Here is a 22,072-nt window from a genome sequence, read left to right on the forward strand (position 1 = left end):
TGTCGTGAATCCCATTCACCAACACCTGGTTAGAGGTTAAGGAGAAGCCACAAAGCTAGCTGTGACAGGTAGCTGGTCTACATGAGAGACCCCCCATTTTGTGATGCCCACAGGTCTCAAAATTCGAAGTACAGGTTCGCATGTCAAGACATCCTTCTATATGTAGTCTTCTGAGCTCCGATATTCGTTTATACAAAACTATTCACCCGTGGTGCTATGCCGTAACCTACTTGATTTGGAACGACTGGATGCCGTAGACGTGGCCCTGCTAGGGCTGTTGTATTCGTCTGTCCTGAGAGATTTCGATCCGCGAATATTGACAGCGATACGGCTATGCTTAGTAGACGGTTGAAGAGGAGTAGGAGGAGTCGAGCTCGGTGTAGACGAAACTTGATTGACTCGAGATTCACTTCTGGATTTTCGAGACCGTGGGGTGCTTTCGACAGAGGCTGACTCGGACTCAAGTCTCCTGATATTGGTGATAGGGGAAATCTCGACACCCATACGAGCCGGCGCCACAGAAGGAACTACAGCAGTGGAGGCATGATCACCACCCTGTACGTGATGCTCGTCTGCGAGGCTCTGAATCCATGCCTCGCAGAATACAGCACCCAAGCTGACCGCGACCTCACGCGCAACGCTGTTGCCGACAATCTTGTATTGGTCACTTGGGATACCCAACAGGACTTCATCGTCTCTGAACCCCTGTGCTCGTCGTGCCTCCATGATGGTTAAAGCGCGAGGCTCACGCCAGTGTAATGTTCGACCGTTCTTCGCATCGTCCGGACTTTGGGTCTTGACGATTGTCACAAAGAGATGGTCGGGTCGTTGTCGACCATATGCATTCGAGTTTGGGTTTGCTCGTCCTAAACCCTGATCGGTGCGCTCAGGGAATGCTAGACGCTCACTTGGCGTCATGACGCCTGAACCAGCCTTTTTCAGGTCACGACCGTACCAAGCTTGTGCGTAGTTCATACCCCAGGGTTGAGTCGGGATGAGGTGAATTCTACTTCGCATTAGAGGCGTTATGCCTACAGACACCCTATGGTCGGGGTATGGCACGCATATATCCGGTTTTGAATCATAGATAGGGGGTAGGTCGGCAGTGGAAGCACTTGCAGACACAAAGTCAAATGGCGTGGCAGCCGGCATAGCACGCTCAGCCATAGGTTCACCCGTGGGAAGAATACCTAGAGCAAGTCTGGAAGTATTTTGCGGGTGAGCATGGGTTTGATATGGTTTGTGAGGTAAGCGGTGGCCTGGTGCAGCAAAAGCCAGGAACACGCGAGAACGACGCTGAGGCGAACCGCAGGCAGAAGCATCGAGAAAGAAAAAGTGTGCTTGATAACCCAAGCCTACAATAGCACAAATGAGTTGACTGAACACGTCTTGGTCTCGATTAGCGGTCTTTTGCACGATTCCCGGAACGTTCTCAAGGAGACCGTACCGTGGACGGTACAGGTCCACGCACGACGCAAAAGCTGCTACCAACGACTGGTTCTTCCGCTGAGCGGCGGTTGTTTTATCGTTGGTCAACCGAGAGAAGCCAGGGCAAGGGCTACCGCCCGAGATAAAATCCACATCTCCAATCGGTGGGACACTGTCTGAAAATTCGCCTTCGATAGCAAGACGTTGGAGATCGTCTATAGACCCAAGGAATGGAGATACCTCAGAAGGCCCTGCAGTGTTTGCCATATAAGTGTGAATAGCCTTTGCGTCAAAGTCGTTCGCCCATCGCATCTCGATAGCACCTCCATCTTCCAACCCACGACCAAAGTTACCACCACCGCAAAAGAGGTCCAGGCCTCGCAGTCGTGGAATAGACTGCGATGGGTCGTAGCCCTGCTGTATAGACGAGGGAGGTTCGGATAGCGCAACACATGACTTCATTCCAGTCTCATTGTCGGAAACTTGTTCGTGGGTGAAATAGAAAAACCCCCCCACACCGTCACGGTCATATGGCGTTGGTATTGTTTCTCCGTCTTTGAAATAACGAACAAAACATGGCTCGAGAATACGCGAACTTTTTACCTCGACAAGCGGCTCGACATAGCTGTACACCAACTCGTTGGGTCGAGCTTTGGATGCCGGATCAACCTGGTGTCTTCTTAACAACTTCCGAAACCTGTATATGCCGTTGCCTTCCTCCTCATAAAAGGTTAGAAACTCGCAAGGCTCGGATCGACCACTAGTCTTGTTGATCATGACGAGCCGTGTTTCGCCAGTTCGCAACCCCAGCGCCTGAGGAGAACTCTCGCGCAGATGAATGCAACGAAAATGGTCTTTCTCAAGGGTCACCCAATTTCGCTCTACGCATATGTATGTTTGGCGACAAAAGAACTCGGCTTTAGTCGCCGAAGTCCCCCCAAACTCGACTTCGTGAACCCCTGACACTTCGTCCTCGGAGATTTTCGCTCTTGTATCACAAGAGCAATGATCCGACAAAAACAACTCGTTGTTCCAAGGATACTTCATCAGACCGCATAGCGTATCCACGGGTCGATAGTACCAAATCACATCGAACGTTCTCTGGCCACGCTTGTTGACACGCACGCGCTGTACCAGGGCGAACCATCGGTCGACGTCATCGAACCCATGCGCAACGTCACGTCGCCATTGCGTACCGGACCCCTCAGCATCTCGTTGGGTCGAGATCGTATCGCCTGCTCGAATTGCTCGAATCTGCTTCTGTCCAGCCATTGTCATGGTCTTAGCACTATCATGAACTGGGGCTGGCAATTCAAGATGGCGTTGTTTGATTAGTGCATTTCGTAAAGACTGAGTCGTTTCGCTTAGAGGGATGGCCTTGAGACGGTGGCCGAAGGGTTGATGACTGAAGCAGTCGTAAATGTACTGGGTGACGACAGTATCTGCGTCTTCGCTGGGCACAGTCTTTGGGCACAGTTTGTATCGCGTAAATTCCCATACCTCGGCCCAGATAACGTGCTTGTATGTTTTTCTGTGCCCAAGAACACCGATTGCTTCCTTGTGTAAAAATGTAACATTGGCCACAATCGCCGTCCTAAAATCATCGTTTATGTGCTGCCCTTTCCACGAGATGAAATCTGGTGCATTGCGGTGCATTTTCGCCAGCCAAATGCTGAAATTTGATCTAAAATGGAAGATCGTAACTTGATCGTCTTTCTCCCCTTTGAACTTGAGGTAATCCACGAAATGCTTTGCGAGATCTGCAACCCACAGGAACGGGTCAAAGAAACGACGATATTCCTTGGCAGGGGTGTTCAACCGGTAGTATATCTCGCGTTCTGAGTTTAAAACTGACCGTACCCAAATCTTGTCTCTGACAGTGTGCTTTGATAATGTACCGTAGTTCTCGATCGGTAATGCGCTGATTTCCACGCTGTGAATGTAGAAAACAGTACTACCAACACTCAACTTTCCGTCAAAGAACACAGTATTGAAACCGTGTTTTGTATGGAGGTGGTGGAGAGAGCACATCTCCTGGCCGTATCTTTGACGGTCGGAGTAGACTGCGAAATCATTAAGTTGGAACTCAACAAAGTCGTCAAAGTCAATACCCTGACCGGCCTCTTCGGCCACCTCAAGCAGTCGAGCGACAGCCTCGCGTTCCTTAAGGATTGGGACACCCGGTTCGAATGGTTCGTAATATGACCTCGGTACCAAGAGCAGACTTTCGGGGAGCTCAACGCTCATATTATCGCTGAGAGGGACGTCCGGCGTCTCTTCCATTGTAATATCTTCTTGTTCCACCACCTCAGCTGAAGCACCCTCATCTGCATCACCAACTTCGAGATCCGGATCTGCAGCTATCATGACACAGGATTCAGGAAGTTTAGGCATTTCAGGATAAATGTCCTCAAAAAGGGTTTCGGGACTTGAGCCGCAGTTAGGAGGACTCTGGGTGGGTGGGCTAGGTGACAGGTCAACCCGCTCCATGACACTCATGCCATCTTCCTCTTCCTCTTCCTCTTCCTCCTCCTCCTCCATCTCACCAAACTTGGTCCACATTTTAGGTGTATCATGAGTGGTGGTGGCGGTTGTGTGAGGCTCCCTCGGAGCAAAGGCGTCGCCAAACATACCGTCAAAGTCGTCATTGTGATTCGAGAGCCAGTCGATGTCCGGGTTCTCGAAATTCTCTAGTGTGAGGTCAATAACATTATCTTCATTCTGGAACTCATCCAGCGTCAAATCGACAACATCGTTTTCGTCAAGATCGATAGGCTAGTCAGCGTCAGCAGCCGAGCCATTCTGTTTTTGAGATGTGATCTTACGGGCATGTTGAAGGACCAGGCCCATGCTATTGCATACTAAAAAGCAATGAAAAGAACGGGATATTGTATGCGAAAAACTCAATTGAAAGACAACACCAAGCAGTCTATACCTCCCGTATCATCTTTTTGATGAGAACAACAGGTCTGACAATGCCAAGAGAATCCCATGTAGAAAGGCCGAGCTTTGTGTGTAGGAACAATAAGAAAGCAAAATAAAGAAAGTTAAGACGCGAATAGGAATCCTTGAAAGCCTCAATTTCAACGAGGCCAAATGAGTGAGTGTGATTATAAAGACGCGAAAGGCTCGAGCCGTTGTACGCAAAAAGGAGGGTCGATTTAGGCGAACAGGAGCGTGTGTGTCTGCGTGTTTTATGAAGGAAGAGAGCAGAAGAAGTTGAAGCGAGACGATTGTGTGTATTTATTGTGATCGAGTTTCTTTGTTTGATCTTCAAGGCCTCTCAGTGAATGTGAATCACTGTCAATTCTGAAGACCGGCTCGGCAGCTGTGAGTGAGAAAGCGCTGACCCTGAACGGTCCGCAGCCCCACCCACGTCTGGATCTTCTGGCAAGAACTCCATCTTCTTTTGAAGCATACCTAAGGTACCTTACAAAGAGAAAAGGTAGAGATAAATAATTCCAGTACGAGACATAAGGTCAAAAAGTAGATGATCAGAATGAATCTCAGAGACTCTTAATTCTATTCCAGCTTGAACGCTCATCTACGCCGAACTGGACAATGTAACAAATAACCTCTCCTTGTCTGTTGGTATATATATGCCTCGAATCAGAACGCCACGCAATGCATCTCATAATAACCCTCTTGCCCATGACCAAAATGGCTCATCACCTTCGTCGCCGGAATCTACTATTAAAACCAGGGCCGCCCTTTGCTCCGTGATTCCTAAGCTTTAACCGTTGGAAGTTTGCATGAGCCAGCTCATTGACCTTTCGCGCAGCCTTCCTAACAGTGCCCTCCTTCTTCTGTGTGGGCTTCTTCTCCTTGACTTCCTCAAAATCAGATCCAGCATCTTCACCATCAGCTTGCGTTTCGTCGTTCTCAATATCGCTCTGAGGGTTCTCTCCCATGTTTTCGGGCCGCTTGGTTCGAGTTGGACGCATCTTGACCATTCTTGTAGTTCGCTTCTGACCCTTCTTCTTATACACTCTAGTCGGGTTGCCATTTTCCTCCACTGGGCTGTCGTACAAGGCTTCATCATCGAAACCACCAAGTGGTAATTGCCGTGTCTGGGTCTCCTCTACCAGAACATCATCCTTTGGCTTCGACGGGAATAACGTCTTGGGCTTAGGTTCACCCATCCCTTCTTCTTCAGCGTCGCGCAATGCGTCCAAGTCGTCGTCCAAGGTCTCCTCCTCCACCTTTCGAAGACTCGCCACAATTTCACTGAGACCTCGTGTGAAAGGCTTGCGCGGTAGCCGTAGGGGTGCTGGGGCATCAAAATCGCCATTCTCGTCAAGAACTGGTAGAGTATTGCGTTTCAAGAACGCGGGTGTATCGAATTGGAGTTTCGAGACCGAAGAGGGCGTAACGGCATCCCTGTTTCCATCCTTGTTCTTCAACGGGGTCATGAAGTGGTTCAGTCTTTGTCGTTTACTAGATGACATAGGGGTTCGGCCAAGCCTCTCGTTCTCCTCGTCATCCATGGCAGCTGATCGTTTGCTCGGAGTTGCATTGACCTTTCGTGCGGACTCTGATTTGGTCGGAGAATCTTTTTTCGACGGTGTTCCTAGCTCCTTCTCTACCAATAAGTCAAAGAGGCCAAGCACACGACCATCCCTTTGTGGTGTCGGACCCACTGAGGTCACCGACGCGGGACTGAACAGCTTTCGCGATATGGCTGGTGTGTTCATGAGTTCCTCATCATGGTCTTGTGTACGGTTCTTGGAGGGAGTCTGAGTGTGTTTGGTACGTTTGGTGGGTGTCTGTGCTGGTAGAGTATCGGATTTTCGCTTCCTGGGTTCTTTCGAGGGAGGTGGGATTTTGCCCGAGAGTATATCTCGAACCTTGTTATATTGTTTATATTTCAAAGCTGCGTAATGATTAGCCGGTTGGTTATTTTGTTGCTCTAAAGACCTACCGATCTCTTCGTTGGCCTTGATGTCCCCTCTTCCTGGCTTCTTGCCCTCGTGTGTCTTTGCCCATTCTGTCTCCCAAGTCTTCAAGTCGATGCGCAGTTGCTGTGATTGACTTTCATATTCTGCTCTCAAATTTTCGTCCATTGCTATAGCCATGAAATATTTTATTCGTATGTGAGTTTATGAGAAAATCGGAATTTGGAAGAAACATGCAAGAAACAATGGTCATGAGGGAAAGTGGAATTGAGTGTCGCGATTGCAGGTAAAACGCGTTTAGATGGATCCCTTTGTAACTGCCAATGCGGGACGCGAACCACTCAACGCGAAAATGGGTCTCACGTCATGGCAGTTGCAGGGAAGGTACGGAGCTAACGGGCCCACCCGCTCCGAACTTTGGTACGTAGTTCCGGACCCCCACCTAAATCAAGTCCATTTCTAATTCATCGTTCATCATCTTCTTTTCATACTACACCAAACGATAACATCTTATCTTCGCTTTCTTACCTGGGTGTTTTGGATACACCACCACTTGCGCCAGGTGGCCAGCCCTATAGCGTCTCAAATCCGCCAGTACGCTATGGAAACAGACCAAAACACAGATGATCTCCAACGTAGAGTCCTACAAAGCACCCTCGACGAAATAGCGACCGGGCAAGAAGACGCCACCGACTGCTGCGTCATCTGCCTCGAAAGCATTTCTGAAGCCTGTGAGGCTATTCCTTGTCAACACAGAAACTTTGATTATCTCTGCCTTCTCAGCTGGCTTGAGCAATCACCGAAGTGTCCGCTCTGCAAAGCTGTCATCTCACAAGTTCGCCACGGTCTCGATGAACCTATCGCAAAGACATACACCGTAGCTGAGCCTGCGTCAGAGCCCCGGGCACCACAAATTGAACGTAGGAGACTTGCGTTCCCTCCTCATTTCCGCCGGCGTCACTCGCAACTTCGTCCATATCCCCGTCAACCACGCTACGTAACCGCCAGCTCGAGTCCTTCAGATGAGATCGCGAAGCGGAGGGATGTGTATCGCCACAACAGATACTCAAAACATGTCGGGTCGAATCGCTTGTCTCGATACCGCGAACTGACTCCAGCGGCCTTTTGTTCAGATAGCGACTTAGTCTCGCGCGCGCGAATGTGGATTCGTCGAGAGCTGCGAGTGTTTTCCTTCTTAAACCCCGATGCCGACCAGACAGAGCCAAGACCCGAAGTGAATTCACAGAGAGATGCGGTTGACAGAAGGAGAGCCAATAATGCTGAGTTCCTCCTCGAATACATCATTGCCATTTTGAAATCCGTGGATATCATGGGCAGCGCTGGCCAAGCCGAGGAGATGATTTCGGATTTTCTGGGCCGAGACAACACGCGCCTCTTCTTGCACGAGCTAAGAGCATGGCTTAGAAGTCCATATACAAAGCTTGCGGACTGGGATAGGGCTGTTCAATACGACGTATCTGCACCAAGCAGCCCTAGAGCTGAATCTGGAGGGGTTGGCAGTTCAAGGCAAGACCAACGCCAGTCAAAGAACGTCGGCGCACGTAATTGGGACACACCACGAAGACAGGGAGACTTTTATCGTCCCGGGGGCCGATCACAACGCCCCCGAGAAGTACATAGACACGAACCATATGGAAGACCGCATAGAGATTAGTCAGGCATGATAAAGGGAGCTTGGATAAGGCAAGATAGAATATGATACCCGGAGAGCAATCTCCACTGAATGAATAACGAATTGCATTACCCCTAGATGTGTTTGGAATAATCCGAGGTTCACTACAAGCTTGCGGTGAAATCATAGCTTACGAAGCAGAACTCCTTGGCGGGCGGAATTCCGCCCTCTTGATGAGTCTATGCCCGTTTTCTCCTGAAAGTTCAAAGATGGCGTATACAAAAAGCACTTATAAATCGGAGTTGACCAAAGGTCGTCTCGGATGTAAAATACACCCGATCCCATCTGAACCTGCTCTTATATCTTTCCATCACATCTTCCCTATCCAGTCCAATATTTCATAGCAGATTCCCTGAAAAGCATCATAAAGAAGAACCACCATCATGCCTACGATCTCTATAACCGTCATATCAGACCCCGTCTGTCCCTGGTGTTTCATCGGCGCCCTCCGTTTATCCCGCGCCATAGCACTCTATCTCAAAACTGTCTCCTCAACGGACACTATCACCACCAAATGGCACGCTTACCAGCTGGATCCCAACACACCCACCCAACCCCTCATCACGAAGATAGCATCGAAATGGGGGGAAGACCAAGTACCATCAGTCAAAGCCCGCCTCAACGGTATCGCTAAGGCAGAGGGTGTGGAGTTCAACTTTAACTCTACGATTGGAAACACCAGAGATGCGCACCGATTGGAGAAGTTGGGGCGGCTCAGGGGCAAGGAGACGGAGGTTGCGATGGAGATTATGAGGATGTACTTTCTGGATGGTGGAGATATAACTAGTAAGGAGGATTTGGTGACTGCAGCGGTCAAGGCGGGACTTGAGAGGGACGAAGCACGGGAGTGGTTGGATGGCGACGATGGGGGTGAGGAGGTTGATAATGAGGTTCATGAGATGCAAGAGAAGGGCATAAGGGGTGTACCACGGTACATCATCAATGATAAGTACACAATTGACGGAGCGGAGGATGTTGGGGAGATTCTGGAAAAGCTCGTTATGGCGAGAGAAGAGCTGCTTACTGAGAACCAGTAGACATCCCTGCCTCAATCCCGTAGAATATCATATTTAAGATTTTTACATCTCATAAGGGTATCATAACATTCTCATCAAACCACCAAGATCCTTCTCCATCTGCCTCAACCTCACCTGTAGCTCCCTCTTCTTCACCTCCATCTCCTTCGCCTCCTCCTCCTCCCTTCTCAAGTCATCCTCCGTCCAAACCTCACCCTCTTCTTCTTCCTCTTCCTCCTCATCATACCAATCCCTATGATCCAAACTCGCCAACTGCTCTGCCTGCTCCGCGACGCGCGCTTCGTAATACGCCGCTGTGTTCTTTCCATGTGCATGTTTACTCCTCAGCGCAGCGATGCGCTCCCTCGCCCCTGGGAGTTCGTATACACCGCAGAGCTTTTCTGCGCCGCGCAGAAGAACATTTACATCGACGTCGCCTTTGCGATCTGAATCTCCGCGCCGTAGTTCCTCGTGCATTTGACCACCTAAGACAGCTGCTACGGCCGTTTGTCGACGGGGATGTGTGCCGGTGCGGGGTGGAGGTCCTGTGGTGACTTCGCCTGAGGCTACATTAAAGACAGTTTGTCGTCGACCCGAGGACTTTTTCTTCTCCGGTTCTGTGGGTTTGAGAGTTGTTGAGGGCGGAGGAGGTGGTGGGACGGAGAAGAGGGCGCGTTCGTGGGGTTCTGTATCGCGGATGAGAGATGTGATGTCATGGTTTGAGAGGAGGGCGTTGGTGAAGATCTTCGGAGGAGGGAACCTGAAGGCAAGTTAGCGATTGACACACAAGGAATGTGTATTACCTACGGTAGAGAGTCAATTCCCTGGCACGAATAGCCAATTTGTTCGAGATGCGCAGAGATGAGCGACATGATGGGCGTGGCCGTCGTTCAATTCTCGTACTCATAAATGTTCTTATATTATGGATATACGGAAAAAACCACAAGATCTATTGTGTATGTCAACTTGTTAGGGCGGAGGAGGAGAATGGCCTCAAAGTTGCGATTTGATGATAGAGACGATAGCTTGTGTTGACGGTGGTGGAGTTTCAAAACAATCAAGGGACGCGGGCAGCTCTTATCGATAAGTACCCCCCACATTGCAATCACTTACACGCCAGCTCCTAGGTCTTGATCATCAACCTAACAGTCAGACTAGCTATGTTGCAAGAGCCGCTGAACTATCCAGCCATAGGTGTTGATCCATCCACATACTATATCTCACCTGTCCCTTATCAGTCGTGGGAATAATCTTGCCAATCAAGTGCGTATCTGAGGATAGCATTCATGATTGCGACCAACGCTAACATACTGGGAGTAGCTTCATGAAACCAAAGGAGTTGACAATGCATGCCCAGTGCATTGAGAAATTACATGGTTGAGTTCAACCAGAGCTCACATCTACGCAGGTCCTGATCTTTCAGAGTACTTGTTAAGCTTCATGACCCCTGTAGATCAACGAAGCCAAGACCTTTCACTCACACAGTCGAAGCCAGAACTGCAAGGACAAGACAGATGATCTAATGCTCTGGTTCTAAGGATGCAGGAGTTAGTGGCATCAAGCGACGCCCTACTAGCAGTTTGAGGTGAAAAGCTACCGCCCGTTATCAAACTTATGCAATGGTTCATTGCCACTACATCAAACGGGCGAGAAAGAAACTCCCAGTCTATCCCATTTTTTCTAGAATTGCTTCAATGATGATAAATGCCAAACGCTTTCATGTTGTCTGTCAGACTTATATCCATGTCTTCTCCGCATATATATGATGATCTTCTGTGCTCAAATATCATGCCCATCTTTATATCTTCAATAAACAAATTCGACATATCGTAACAGTCTAAAGGTATCCCTGTGAAATCCAATGAGACAATTCCGTATTCGGCCTGAATGCAAATTCTATGCAAAACATGCAATATCATTTTCTCTGATCAAATGGTCTCCTCAACCTTCAGTATCCGTACCTGCCCGTTGCATAATTGATCATGGGGTTAAGGTAAGGCGAACACAATCAATGGTTCACCGTTGCCCGAACCCCGGTAGACTCAGGGGCTGGTCGGTGTAGGCGGTGTCATGCTCGTGGGATGCGAAAAGGTGAGTCGTTATCGTCGTCAGAGGGACCCCTGGTCGCCTTCTCGTCCTCGTAATGTCATTAATGTTCATGCCTATGCGGGCCGGGGTAGCATAATGGCTGTCGCAGCTGATGTGCGTGGCTTGCAGGGTCCAGCGCTCTAGCTGGAGCTTGAGCCCATCTCCATAATTTCGATGGCCCAATAGGGCAATTCCCTTGCGAGATGCTGGTGCGCAACAAGTTCATCCTCACTGGAGTCTGGCTCCTCAAGCTCCTCGATCCGCGCAGGGGGCGGATCATGGAATAATAGGCTGGTGCGATGCATCTTTCTCCGCATACGACGTGCGCTGGAGCCGACCTCGTTGGCGTCGAGCCCTTCGCCCTCATCCTCAGAGTCGCTGAGCTCGCTGTGTGTCCGTTTACCAAAGCTGCTACCCATACTCATACGTCGAAATTTCTTGATTTGCTCGCGGCGCTTCAAGAACTGCGCTTCCTCGTCGAGTTCGCCATCGCCCTCGGGAATTTGCTCGTTATCTGATGTTTCGTTGCTGCAAGTGAGATTCCTAAAATCCTTGACCATAGTCTTGTGGGCTTTCCTGCTTCGTGACCTTGAGCGACTGCGATTGGATTCAATCTCGGTAGGTTGTAGGACATCGAGTCCGTCACAATCGCTATCCATAGGGTCAATATCCTCGACAGTGAAATTACAAGCAACTGTAGCCGTAGCCGTTGAAGTAACAGTAATGTGAGAGGTCTCAGCCTCGTCTGTTGCACCGGATCTGTCGGATTCTGAGCCCGAGTCAGATTCTGAAGTGTCTGAATCACTAGAGCTGTCGGTGTCATCATCGCCAAGCTCCATAGCAGAGTCGTCAATTGGTGAGGAGATGGCTGGGCCAGTAGCATTCCCCATGCTTCGTATGCTGGGACTTGCCGAATCTTCTTCATCCTCATCTTCACTACTGCTGTCCTCATCACTGGTGTCGTCGGCCATGCCGGATGAGGAAGACGAGCGAGGGCTTAACTGATGAGGGCCAACTGAAGGCTGATAGCTGAATTGGTGTCCATCGCCAGTTGGCTTGATGTTAGGGTCCGAATCCAATGACTGAAAGTAATCATGAAAGTCAGGTTGGCGCCGAGGTTTTAGACTGGTCTTGCGTAGGAATGGCGGCGATGTGGTGGGGGTTTCTGGTGGCGAGTTGGGGTCGGCGGTGAGAGGTTGATTCTGGACTTCTTGTACTTGAGCTCGAAGTTGAGCGACGTTAAGATTTGGCGTCGCGGGCCACCGCCGAAGGCTCTTTTTTGGCGGCATGGCTGATGTGGTGTATAGATCGGTAGACCTTAGAGTTGAGGTCTAACAAGAAACGTATATATGATATGGGACAATAGGAATCCCAATTGTGTCCAGGTGTGAACCTTTGATGGACAGACAGATGAGTCGTCTAACAAGCCTCGAGTCTTGGTCTCGAGTAAGACTGTCAACGACAAGTAACTTGGGTCGATAAGGGTCTTATCGATCGACGACAAGTATTGGATGTGTAGTCAAGTAGTTTGGTTGGCTATGATGTGGGGTAAACAAACGGATGGAGGCGAGCCGATCCGGCAGTAAAACGAGTAAGATAAAATAGTAAGGTGAGGTGAGGTGAGGTGAGGTGAGATCAAGTGAGGGTGTAGTTGAGTGAGGCGGTTTAGTCCGCTTTGAGGTTGAGGTACCAGGCAAGAGAACAATGCGTTGCCTTGCCTTGGTACGAAGAGGAAAGAGAACAAGAAAAGACGAAAGACAAAAAAAACGGCAGAAGGAAAAAAATTGCAACTGTTGGCTACTGCAAGGCAAAGCAAATGCAGATGCAGTAGTAGCGGTAGCAATAGCGGTAGCGGTGCTGGCTGGGCTGGGCTCAGTGCGTGCTGTATGAAGACGTGGGCGTGGGTGTGAGCGTGGGTGTTGACGTGGGTATAGTTATGCAATTGGATACAGAGACTGGGCTGGGTTAGGCCAATACTACGCGGGGCTGCCAGTCGAGTCCCAGTCCAGTCAGTTGCCAGCAGAGCATAGACGATGCAAGGCAATGCACCCAAGTGGCCGAGGGTGGGAGTGAAGAGGGGAACGTAGATGGAGTCGATTGGGTGCCCCAGTCAAATGAGCCCAGTCAAGTCCAGGCTGTTTGTTTAATGATGCGGTGGGTGATTGGCGATAGAATTGGTTGGGCGATTTATTCTTTCAGGCCCTTGATACCGTAGTGTTGTTTGACTTTTAAAAAAGCCAGCACTGACCTTGTAATTCAGGAGAGTCACAAATCAGTAGTAAAAATAGAAGGTTCAAGGAAACAAAATAGAAGAAGCGGAGATGATGACAAGACGTGGGACAAACGCACAAGCCAAGTCGAGTCAAGGCCGGGTTTTGCTTGTCGCGGGGGGTGTCTCGTCAGGTTCAGTCAGGTAGATCCTCGCTTGATTCAACTTTGGGCCTCAAGCCAGTCGATACGATGTCGATATTTGTGACGATCAATTGGTAGTGGAGAGACAATGGCAGATATCAATGGATGAGTCTGCTGTGAGCAATAAACAGTAGCGATAGTCAGGGAGTCAGGACCCAGAGGAGAAACCTCCAACACGGAGAGGATGATATGCGACTTGTGTTTGGGGTCATGATAAGTCTTTCTCCAAAGACAGGCGATAGAGTCGTCCTAGAAAGGGGACAGGGACCGGGCGAGATATTCCTTCAAGATATCTCTGTCAGTCCGCTTATCGTAATATCGTAGGGTCTCGAAGTAAGTTATATCGCTACTGCTAAGACCCAATTCTGTCTGTGCAGTACAGAGAAGGAAGAATCTCGTCGTCGAGATTAATAAGGTTGAAGATGATTATCAATCCCGTTCGTAGCTCTTTTGTCATTCACTTGAGAGAATCCAAGTGAAGATGACAAAAAAGGAAGAATGAGAGGGAAAAGAGAAGAAGAAGAAGAAGAAGAAGAAAAATAAAAAGTGTGAGAAAGAGGAGGGGAAAGTGCCAGATGGAAAAAAAAAGTAAAGAGCACCTCAGATGCAATGCAAGTGAGATGCGGATGGCGAGCACCGGCCGGAGCCTGTGGACGGAGGGGGTACCTTTACTGTAGAGAAACGACCTTTGATAGGCTCCGCGGTCTTTGATGAACAGAGACAAAAGTGATGAGCAAGTGAAATGCACAACAGATTGAAAAGACGATGAGGTATGTAGGTCACTGTATGTAACTACCGCAATGGTACCAGCCTGGTACGGGATAGTACAGCGATGATCAAGTCTGCAGCAGCAGTACTGTAAGTCAAAAAGTTAGAAGCTGATCAACGATGATGCCATTGATCAAATGTACGATGACAGACAGACAGAAGACAATCAGTCAGGCCAGGCCAGTGGATAGATAAGAGAAGCCTAACAACAAGGAATGTCCTTGCATCTGAGCCTCAGCCGCGCTTCTAGTTCAAGAATCTAGTCTAGCGCAGAGAGTTTCTGCTGCTCGGCTCTGTTTAGAAGCGAAGCGGCCCTTTTCGTCTTCGTGCGGAGGAGGAGAGTGGATGGATGATCAACTTGGACTGCCGGGGCCGGGGCCGGGTTCGGATCGGGTCTGTAGAACAAAAAAAAAAAAAAAAGAGGAGGTTGGGCCGTAGACAGTCAATGTCTCAGTGAATGAGGCCTAAGAGGTTCAACTAAGACTCTTTTCTGGTTCCACAGTCTTGGTCTTGATCTTGGTTCTCAGACCTGGATAAAGAGGTTCCGGGTGAATTGAGGGCTGACAGGTCTAGATCGAGACTGATCGGACGGTTTCGTTGTCACGCAGGCAGGCCTTGTCTTAATACAGGTTTATGCAGTCGCCTCTTTTTTGCACTGAAGCTGACTGAATATCTAGTTGGGGGTCTAAAATGTATGTGATGTATAAGTAAAAATAATCAATGTGAAATCAACAAGAAGAGACTCGACACTTCTATAATGGGTATCAGAGTTGGCATAGAGGAGTCCATACCCATGGTTAGATTAGTTATCGATAGTTTGACTCTTGGGCATTGCCTTTATATCAGTGCCAACAAACAACCTTAGCCAGTCTTGGCTCTCAGTATAGTATAGACTGTGATATAATGCGAATCCTCAGACATGGAACGGCCCGCTCTGTCCATTCCACGTCTTCAAAGATTCATGTGAAAGCAGGGAGTCAACTCTCACCGAGCCCATTCTAACCCAGCCCTGCACTAGCGTCGGGTCGCTGCCAACACAGAAAACAACCTTGAAATGGAAGTTGAATGGAAGAGCCCTTGATCAAGTGGAACATCTAAAAAGAACCCTTGCACGATTGAATGGATCCCACAGATTTCGAGACCTCGAGTGAAAAGCAAAATAATCACTCAATGCCCAAACACAACTTCTTCTAAGCGCCGTCGTGGACCAACCCATTTTATCAGATCCATACGAGGGGGCATCACCGACATCCATGATTTGGGCATCAATGCTCGAGGTACGGTCCAGTCTGTGTTTTTTTTTTTCTTCTCTTTCTCTCCATCCACAGGGAATCGACAAGGGCATTGTTTGTGTTAGTCGATGGGAACCACTGTTGAGACTTTTGACACGTTGGTATGACTCTTAAATTTTGGAGACTGTGCTACATATTGTGCGCGGTATTTGTCTGTCGATAGAAGATGCAATAATGTTCAGACGGTCAGATTTTGATTCATTCATTCAGACTCGACGAGGCCTTGTCTGGCCTCGTAATGCAATGCATGAGTTGTCAAACATCAAACGAATAAGACACTCGGTGAGATGCAAAGCAACGCACAAAAGAGAGAAAACACATGATACGTTACAGGCTTGAAATCGAGGTACTCGAAGGATCATGAGGGTACTGATACCCATTGTTCGGTACCGAGACGCAGACGCTGCTCAACGGCCCATCATCGTCATCACGCATTTGCGTATTCCGCTCCTGCGAGGAATCGAGTCGTCTGTCCTGCAGAGTCTGACGAAAATGGGTTTTGTCGCGCGCGTGCCTATCGCGAGGGCACACGTCTGATGGCATCATCGTGTAGCATTGGGGGAGCTGCATCGCACAAACGGGCTAAACTTTCGCTTATCGTTTTGGCATTTCTAGCTGAAGTCGATGAGTCTAGTAAGATGAGCCTCGTGTCATTTGTGTGTGGCTTGTGCTGCGAGTGTTGATCCAACTGTCTTTCTGTCTGATGATACAGTGAGTGGCGTGTACGTTCAACAGACAGAATGAGATGAGGAAACTTCAGATTTACCGTATTGTAAAATACGCACAGTAATAAAGACTGAAACTGTCTATAGCACACGTTATAGTGTAACTCTAAATTTGGATCATGACTGAGGCGAGAATGACATCCATCAACCGTTTCCATCCCGGATCTGAGCGGAGACAGACACGGGCTGCCCCGCTTCCCCGTCTCAGCGCCCGGAGCCGCTGAAACTCAAATCATCAATTCATTGGCCCGTAATTAAATCAACAAAACAAAACATTTCCTTACACAACACCATGGTAAGTAAAAGAGCAACAGATATCCACTCACACGACCATCGCGATTAACATGCACTCTCTTTGATAGGCTCCAGATCCAAAACCGCAAGGGCGCAAGCGCGGTAGGCCTGCAAACGCGTCCAAACAAGCCCCCAGCGCGTCGCAAGATCGACCAGACGAGTACGAAGCCAATGTCGAAGAAGCTGCGCGTCCGAAACAACGAGGACGACCAAAGAAAAAAGTGCAAGAAGATGCACCCGAGGAAGCAGTAGTGCAGGCGGAGAAACCTAAGAAGAAGCGTGGTCGACCTTCACTTGAGGATAAGAATGCGGAAAAGACGACAGAAAATGCAGCGCAACCGAAACGAAAACGCGGTCGCCCTTCGCTAGAGAAGAATCAGGATGAGCGAGAGGCTGAGCCAGAAATGGTAGAGGAGACAGCCCAACCAAAGAGGAAGCGCGGGCGCCCATCTCTCGAAAAGAATCAGAATGAGGAGCCTGAGGAGGAAGCAGAAGATGCTGGAAAGCAAAAACGAAAGAAGAAGTCGAAGGAGAAACAGATTGAAGAGCCGGAAGAGCAGCCAGAGGAGGAGCCCCAATCACGAAAAAAGGGCCGCAAGGCAGCTCAACAACCTGAACCCGAGCCGGAAGAACCAGAGGCAGAACCAGCACCAGCACCCCGAAAGAGACGGCGACGTGAAGCGAAAGAGCCCGAGCCTGAACCTGAAGAAGAGGAGCAACCACGACGAAGTCCACAAAATTCTCGGCGCGATCTCGGCGAAGATGCCAATAACAAGGGCAGCAAGGCCGAAAAGTCCAAGAAGAAGAAGAAGGATCGTGTAGCACAGGAAAACGCAGAAGATCAACCTGAAGAAGCTCCCAAGAAGCGCGGTCGCCCAAAAGGGGGAAGACCATCAACTGAGAACGCGGATGAACCACAAGAAGAGCAACAAGAGACGAATAAAAGGAAACGTCGTGGCAAAGAGAAAGACGGTGCACTCTCCGATTCAGGCGAATCTCTCGCCTCTCCGCCAAAGCCATACATTCACATCGCTCCCTTCAAACGCACAATCCGCTCCTCCAAAATCGCCGCAGACTGGACCGGTCTATCGGGCGCATCACTTCCCACTACTAAATCCATCCTCAAACTCGCCCAACAACCTATCCTGCAACGTATGGCCCCAACAAACAACCGACGCACCTACGCCTCTGCAGCATTACATCTCGTCTACCGCCGCATGGAACGTAAACTCGCCCGTGGTCTACCCTTCCCACCTGGGAATTCATCAAAGACTACAAAACGGCGCCTAGATGCTGATGGGGGTCGTGCGTTGGAGCTTGATTTTGAAGCGGTGCTCGATGGCAAGGCGGCGTTAGAGAGACAGCTTGTGCCCGGGATGCATGCAGTTGACTTGTTGAAGGCGGAGAAGGAGAGGATGGAGAGAGAGCTTGAGAGAGATTATGAAGAGCTGAGGAACTTGGAGGCAAATGCGAGGGCGCAGACAAGAGAGCGGAAGGATTTGTTTCGAAAAGCTCATGTTCTGGCACCGACATCAAGGCCAGCCAGTAAGGATCAGGATACAACTTTTGTTACTGACACCAAAGATGAGGGAAGTCTCAAGGTAAGTTTGTTCCATGACATTAGCTTATGTCCGGAGAACTCACAAAAGCAGGACATTGTCGATACACCTCTTGAGCCTATAGCCCTGCAACTAGCAGACCACGTCGAAAGCATCCGTGGTAACCTCCAACAAGCTGATGGGCTCACACCACAACTGAGTCGGACAAAAGCTGCTTTACAGGATGTGTTGCAGCGGTATCTAGATGAAGGAGCTTATGAGCAGGTTGTCCTTGGATAAGTGCTCTGTGCAAGACATGAGATGATGAAATAAGCTACTTGGGCTATGCATGAATGGATGAGCAAGGCGTTGGGATTACGGTTTGGATGAGTTTGCATAAACGCATGGCCTCAGCTGAGCGTCAGGGTGCAGGTACAGATAATACCCAGAAATGGGGTTTTTTTAAAGCCATTGTTAAGGGCATTGCATTCATATTTATTGCTTATGTTGTCTCACACCTACACAACTACATCTTCAGCAGGAAGGATATGTGGTATGAAAAGCAAGATGTATATGTGTATAAGACTCAATGAGACAGGAAGCGGTCTATGGAACCGACATTCCAGATAAGCATAACCCAAGTCTATCTATCTACAAGCGCTTCAATATACCAACCCCATCCGTGCTACAGTCAAAAGGAAACAAGACCAAGTAACCCGAGAGGGTATTTGTTGAGTGGACCAGATAAGACGAAAGTTCATGATTCTCATTGAATTGATTTTGAAGAAGGAAGCAGCAAAAAAAGTAAATTGTCATACATCCAGGAGAGTAGTTGACCTATACAAAGATATTCCCCCTTCCACTAGATGCCTAACCAAGAAGTGACCAAATGGTGAGTAATGTACAGATGAGACTTCATGAGTTGTCTCAAGACATTTATCGGAGACGGCGAGAGAAGCCAGTGGGCTTAGCGTAGCCACCGGTGGCAGTGTTGTTGACGGGGTAAGGGACAACGGTGACGGTAGCCTCGAGGGTGGTGGTGGTGTCGCAGAACTCCTCGTCATCGTCGTCCTCAGAGTCATCATCCTCGGAGTCATCACCACCAACAGCCTTGTCGGTGACGGTGGCATCATCAGAGCTGCCGGTCTTGCTGGCCTCAGGGACAACAGTGACGTAGACAGTGGAGGCAGGGGCGGTGACAGTGACGGTCTCAGGGACACACTCGCCGTTACCGTTGCCGGAGCCGGAGCCACCGTTGTTGGATCCGTTGCCGGAACCGTTGCCAGTACCCTTGGAGCCCTCCTCCTCACTCTTGCCGGTGCTGTAGCCGTTGTCACCGCCGGAAGCGGGGTTGGTCTCACCGACGCGCTCAATGGTCTTGGTGACAGTGCCAGTCTTGGTCTTGGTGGTGGTAGTGGTGGTATCATCCTCGGGGGTGCCGTTACCCTTGGAGCCGTCGTCGGTGACCTCAGGGCCAGCAGGGACGGTGATGGTGGTCTGGAGAGTCTTGTGGATGGTGGTGGTGATGGTCTCGTCACCCTGGGTAAGAGTGACAACCTGCTCAGTGGTGTAGTCGGAAACGACGGTCTTGTCGCCCTCCTTAGGAGGGGGGTAAGCACCGCCAGTGGTCATGGGGACGGAAGCGGTATAAGGGGCAGTGAGGGTCTTGCCAGTAACACCACCAGTCTCAGCGTCGTGGAGGACGGAGGTGTAGATAGAGCTGGCGTCAGCGACGGGGCAGACAACCTCAGTGAGGATGACGGTGTTGGTCTCAACGTAGGTGACCTTGTCGGACTCGGGGAGCTGAGCAATGGCAGTGTGGTCACGAGCAGGGCAGTTGGTGACGGTAGGAGCGCAGCTGGTGATGGTCTCGACGACAGTGGTCTTGACGGTCAGTGTGGTCTGGGTGTCGGTACCATTGTCGCGGCGGTAGTGGGCGTGATGGGGGAAGTTGTAGGCGTTGGCCACGGCGGCAAGCATGCCGATGGAAGCGACGACGGACTTCATTTTGAAGATTGAGGTGGTTTGGGTGTGATTTGGTTAAGTGGTTTGTTTTTGCGGTAGCTTCAGATTTGTCTATGACAACGGTTTGCGATGCGATTCAAATGGCCGTAGAAGTCAATTCCACAGTCAGGCAGCGAGCAAGACACAGTTTTGCTTCACTAAAAGAAAGGATAGAGTTGGAACGTGAGAAACGCTGGTTGCTGTAATGCTGGAAGGATCGTAATGGCAGAAGCCGGAAATGAATGGAAAGTCACGATAGAGACTGAACGAGTGTGGTGGTTGTGATAGACAAGACTGAAAAGCCGGATTTGAGGTGAGGCAGGAAGCGTTAGATATTAAGAGAAACCAGAGTCGGGGGCGTAGTACCAACTGGGCTGGAACGCCTCTTTTTAGCTCAATGTCTCTTGCAGGGGAGTAGACTGCAACCACAAAACGCCGGACTGCCAAGATGCTTTGAGCATGGGTGGTGTTGTGGTCCACCAGGAGGCCCCTTGGATTTAGAGAGGGCCAGGGTCTGCATCTCGAGTTTGGGCCTTGATCAGAATGAGAGGGAGATGTACCCACTTGGGCACGTTCCCTCCAGCGACTGGTGAGCCATCTTCGGCTCTCCGCAGCTGGAGGAGATGTGATTATCGCGAAGGATCATTGAGAGCGAATGCCACGCATGCGTACAGTATAGCTGAACGATAGGAGTAGCGACAGACTAAGCGACGAGCCAGTGCCAGGGCCAGGACCATGCACCTGAGCTAGAGAGGCTTATTCATTGTAACCTTTCGTGATGAGCGTGTCCTTCATCTTGCTTGGGCGGGTTGGTCGGTTGCTGCGGCGTTGACGTTGTTGAGATGAACATGGATGTGATTTGATTGGAGATGATGGAAGAGTCAAGACCAACCGTTGGAGAAGGTTGAGGTTCAGATGTCGGTGGGGCGTTCTAGCTCTTGCCTCAAGAGGAATGGTTCAGGGGCGCGGTAGGCTTCTCGGGCCAGGGTCCACGGGGTGCCTGACCAGGGGGGCTTGGGGCTAAGGAAGCGCTTTTTGGTGAGCGAGCACCCTGCAATTTAGCGATATTATTCCAGTTCACTTGAACCTTGGTTGATTTTGATGATAGTTCATGCTATATCTGAGCATCATCATGGGTATTCTCATGGTGTTGGACGACAATTACTTGATACATATGTTGACTCTCGCTGATACATAAAACAAAAAGTTATGTTTTCACTCTCTTGCGTTGTTCATCCTTTATGTAAGGTACTCTCCCCCCAAGACAACGCCACCACGTCACTTTATGCAGGTACCGTGCAAAACCTGAGACGCCACGCGGGCCAATTAAACCTCCAGACTCTTAATCACCGCCATCCCGAGATTTCGTTGTTCTGGCGCCCGCCACATTTTGGTTTAAGGCGGCGAATGAGAAATGCCCACAATCATCGTCAAGTGACGAATGTTTCGAGGAGCGCCAGCTATTCTCTATCTGTACACATGTTGCACAGCGTAGACAACAGCGCGTAAATCAGGTGAGGCTGCTTATTTACCAAGAGTCTGTAACTGCTGCTGTGCACATTTACCCCTATGTAGTCGGGTTGGATGTATGCGGTGAGACTCTTCCTGGTACTGCTAGTCAGCGAGGTAATTTCAGCCTTGTGCGCTGTAAACGCCAGAACCTGCAATATGCCGCCGTGCGTGCCTGTCTAGACCACTAGAAATGTCCGACGGGATCGACAAACCTGGCACGCAGGATTAGTGCAACTCTGATAACTAAAACTCGAGCCATAACCGGATACCAGAGATTCCCGAGTCTTTGAAGCAATGTCCATGTCATCCTGGCGCAGTCTTGCTACTCCAAGGAGGTCCATCGTCAAGGAAACGAAGAACCTAGAACCTAAAAGTCAAACATTTTTCTCACATGTCGAGACTGTCCC

At 49.7% G+C, this 22,072-nt stretch overlaps 8 protein-coding genes across 10 annotated transcripts; 3 read left to right on the forward strand and 5 right to left on the reverse strand.

Moving 5' to 3' along the window:
• Positions 1-45: 45 nt before the first annotated feature.
• FOIG_07831 (DNA (cytosine-5-)-methyltransferase) lies at positions 46-4,259 on the reverse strand (the record flags this gene model as incomplete). Its single annotated transcript, XM_031207535.1, has 2 exons — positions 46-4,203; positions 4,254-4,259. The coding sequence occupies 2 exons, from the start codon at positions 4,257-4,259 to the stop codon at positions 199-201; spliced, it is 4,011 nt and encodes a 1,336-aa protein (XP_031063068.1). The 3' UTR covers positions 46-198.
• Positions 4,260-4,881: 622 nt separating this feature from the next.
• On the reverse strand, positions 4,882-6,635 carry FOIG_07832 (DNA replication regulator SLD2). The gene is made up of 2 exons (XM_031207536.1): positions 6,350-6,635; positions 4,882-6,301 (listed from the first exon to the last, which is right to left on the reverse strand). Exons 1-2 carry the CDS (start codon positions 6,501-6,503, stop codon positions 5,097-5,099), a joined length of 1,359 nt encoding a protein of 452 aa, XP_031063069.1. The 5' UTR covers positions 6,504-6,635; the 3' UTR covers positions 4,882-5,096.
• Positions 6,636-6,782: 147 nt separating this feature from the next.
• On the forward strand, positions 6,783-8,095 carry FOIG_07833 (uncharacterized protein). Its single transcript, XM_031207537.1, has one exon. The coding sequence runs from the start codon at positions 6,925-6,927 to the stop codon at positions 7,996-7,998; it is 1,074 nt and encodes a 357-aa protein (XP_031063070.1). The 5' UTR covers positions 6,783-6,924; the 3' UTR covers positions 7,999-8,095.
• A 207-nt stretch (positions 8,096-8,302) lies between these two features.
• On the forward strand, positions 8,303-9,053 carry FOIG_07834 (uncharacterized protein; the record flags this gene model as incomplete). The annotated part of the gene is made up of 1 exon (XM_031207538.1): positions 8,303-9,053. The coding sequence occupies exon 1, from the start codon at positions 8,400-8,402 to the stop codon at positions 9,051-9,053; it is 654 nt and encodes a 217-aa protein (XP_031063071.1). The 5' UTR covers positions 8,303-8,399.
• FOIG_07835 (uncharacterized protein) lies at positions 8,958-10,107 on the reverse strand. The gene is made up of 2 exons (XM_031207539.1): positions 9,840-10,107; positions 8,958-9,792 (listed from the first exon to the last, which is right to left on the reverse strand). The coding sequence occupies exons 1-2, from the start codon at positions 9,902-9,904 to the stop codon at positions 9,114-9,116; spliced, it is 744 nt and encodes a 247-aa protein (XP_031063072.1). The 5' UTR covers positions 9,905-10,107; the 3' UTR covers positions 8,958-9,113.
• A 373-nt stretch (positions 10,108-10,480) lies between these two features.
• On the reverse strand, positions 10,481-14,124 carry FOIG_07836 (uncharacterized protein). The gene has a single exon (XM_031207540.1). The coding sequence runs from the start codon at positions 12,407-12,409 to the stop codon at positions 11,261-11,263; it is 1,149 nt and encodes a 382-aa protein (XP_031063073.1). The 5' UTR covers positions 12,410-14,124; the 3' UTR covers positions 10,481-11,260.
• A 1,183-nt stretch (positions 14,125-15,307) lies between these two features.
• Positions 15,308-20,558, forward strand: FOIG_07837 (uncharacterized protein). 3 transcript variants are annotated; one of them, XM_031207542.1, is made up of 4 exons: positions 15,308-15,577; positions 15,803-16,612; positions 16,680-18,212; positions 18,264-18,851. In XM_031207542.1, the coding sequence occupies exons 2-4, from the start codon at positions 16,610-16,612 to the stop codon at positions 18,447-18,449; spliced, it is 1,722 nt and encodes a 573-aa protein (XP_031063075.1). In that variant the 5' UTR covers positions 15,308-15,577; positions 15,803-16,609; the 3' UTR covers positions 18,450-18,851. The 3 variants fall into 3 exon arrangements, with proteins under 3 accessions (XP_031063075.1, XP_031063074.1, XP_031063076.1); XM_031207541.1 differs by having other exon boundaries at positions 15,308-16,612; positions 18,264-20,558; XM_031207543.1 differs by lacking the exons at positions 15,308-15,577; positions 15,803-16,612 and having other exon boundaries at positions 16,617-18,212.
• FOIG_07838 (uncharacterized protein) lies at positions 18,488-21,010 on the reverse strand. The gene has a single exon (XM_031207544.1). The coding sequence runs from the start codon at positions 20,154-20,156 to the stop codon at positions 19,086-19,088; it is 1,071 nt and encodes a 356-aa protein (XP_031063077.1). The 5' UTR covers positions 20,157-21,010; the 3' UTR covers positions 18,488-19,085.
• Between the last annotated feature and the right edge of the window lie 1,062 nt (positions 21,011-22,072).

This window comes from Fusarium odoratissimum, assembly GCF_000260195.1.
Source record: "Fusarium odoratissimum NRRL 54006 unplaced genomic scaffold supercont1.11, whole genome shotgun sequence".
Lineage (NCBI taxonomy): Eukaryota > Fungi > Ascomycota > Sordariomycetes > Hypocreales > Nectriaceae > Fusarium > Fusarium odoratissimum.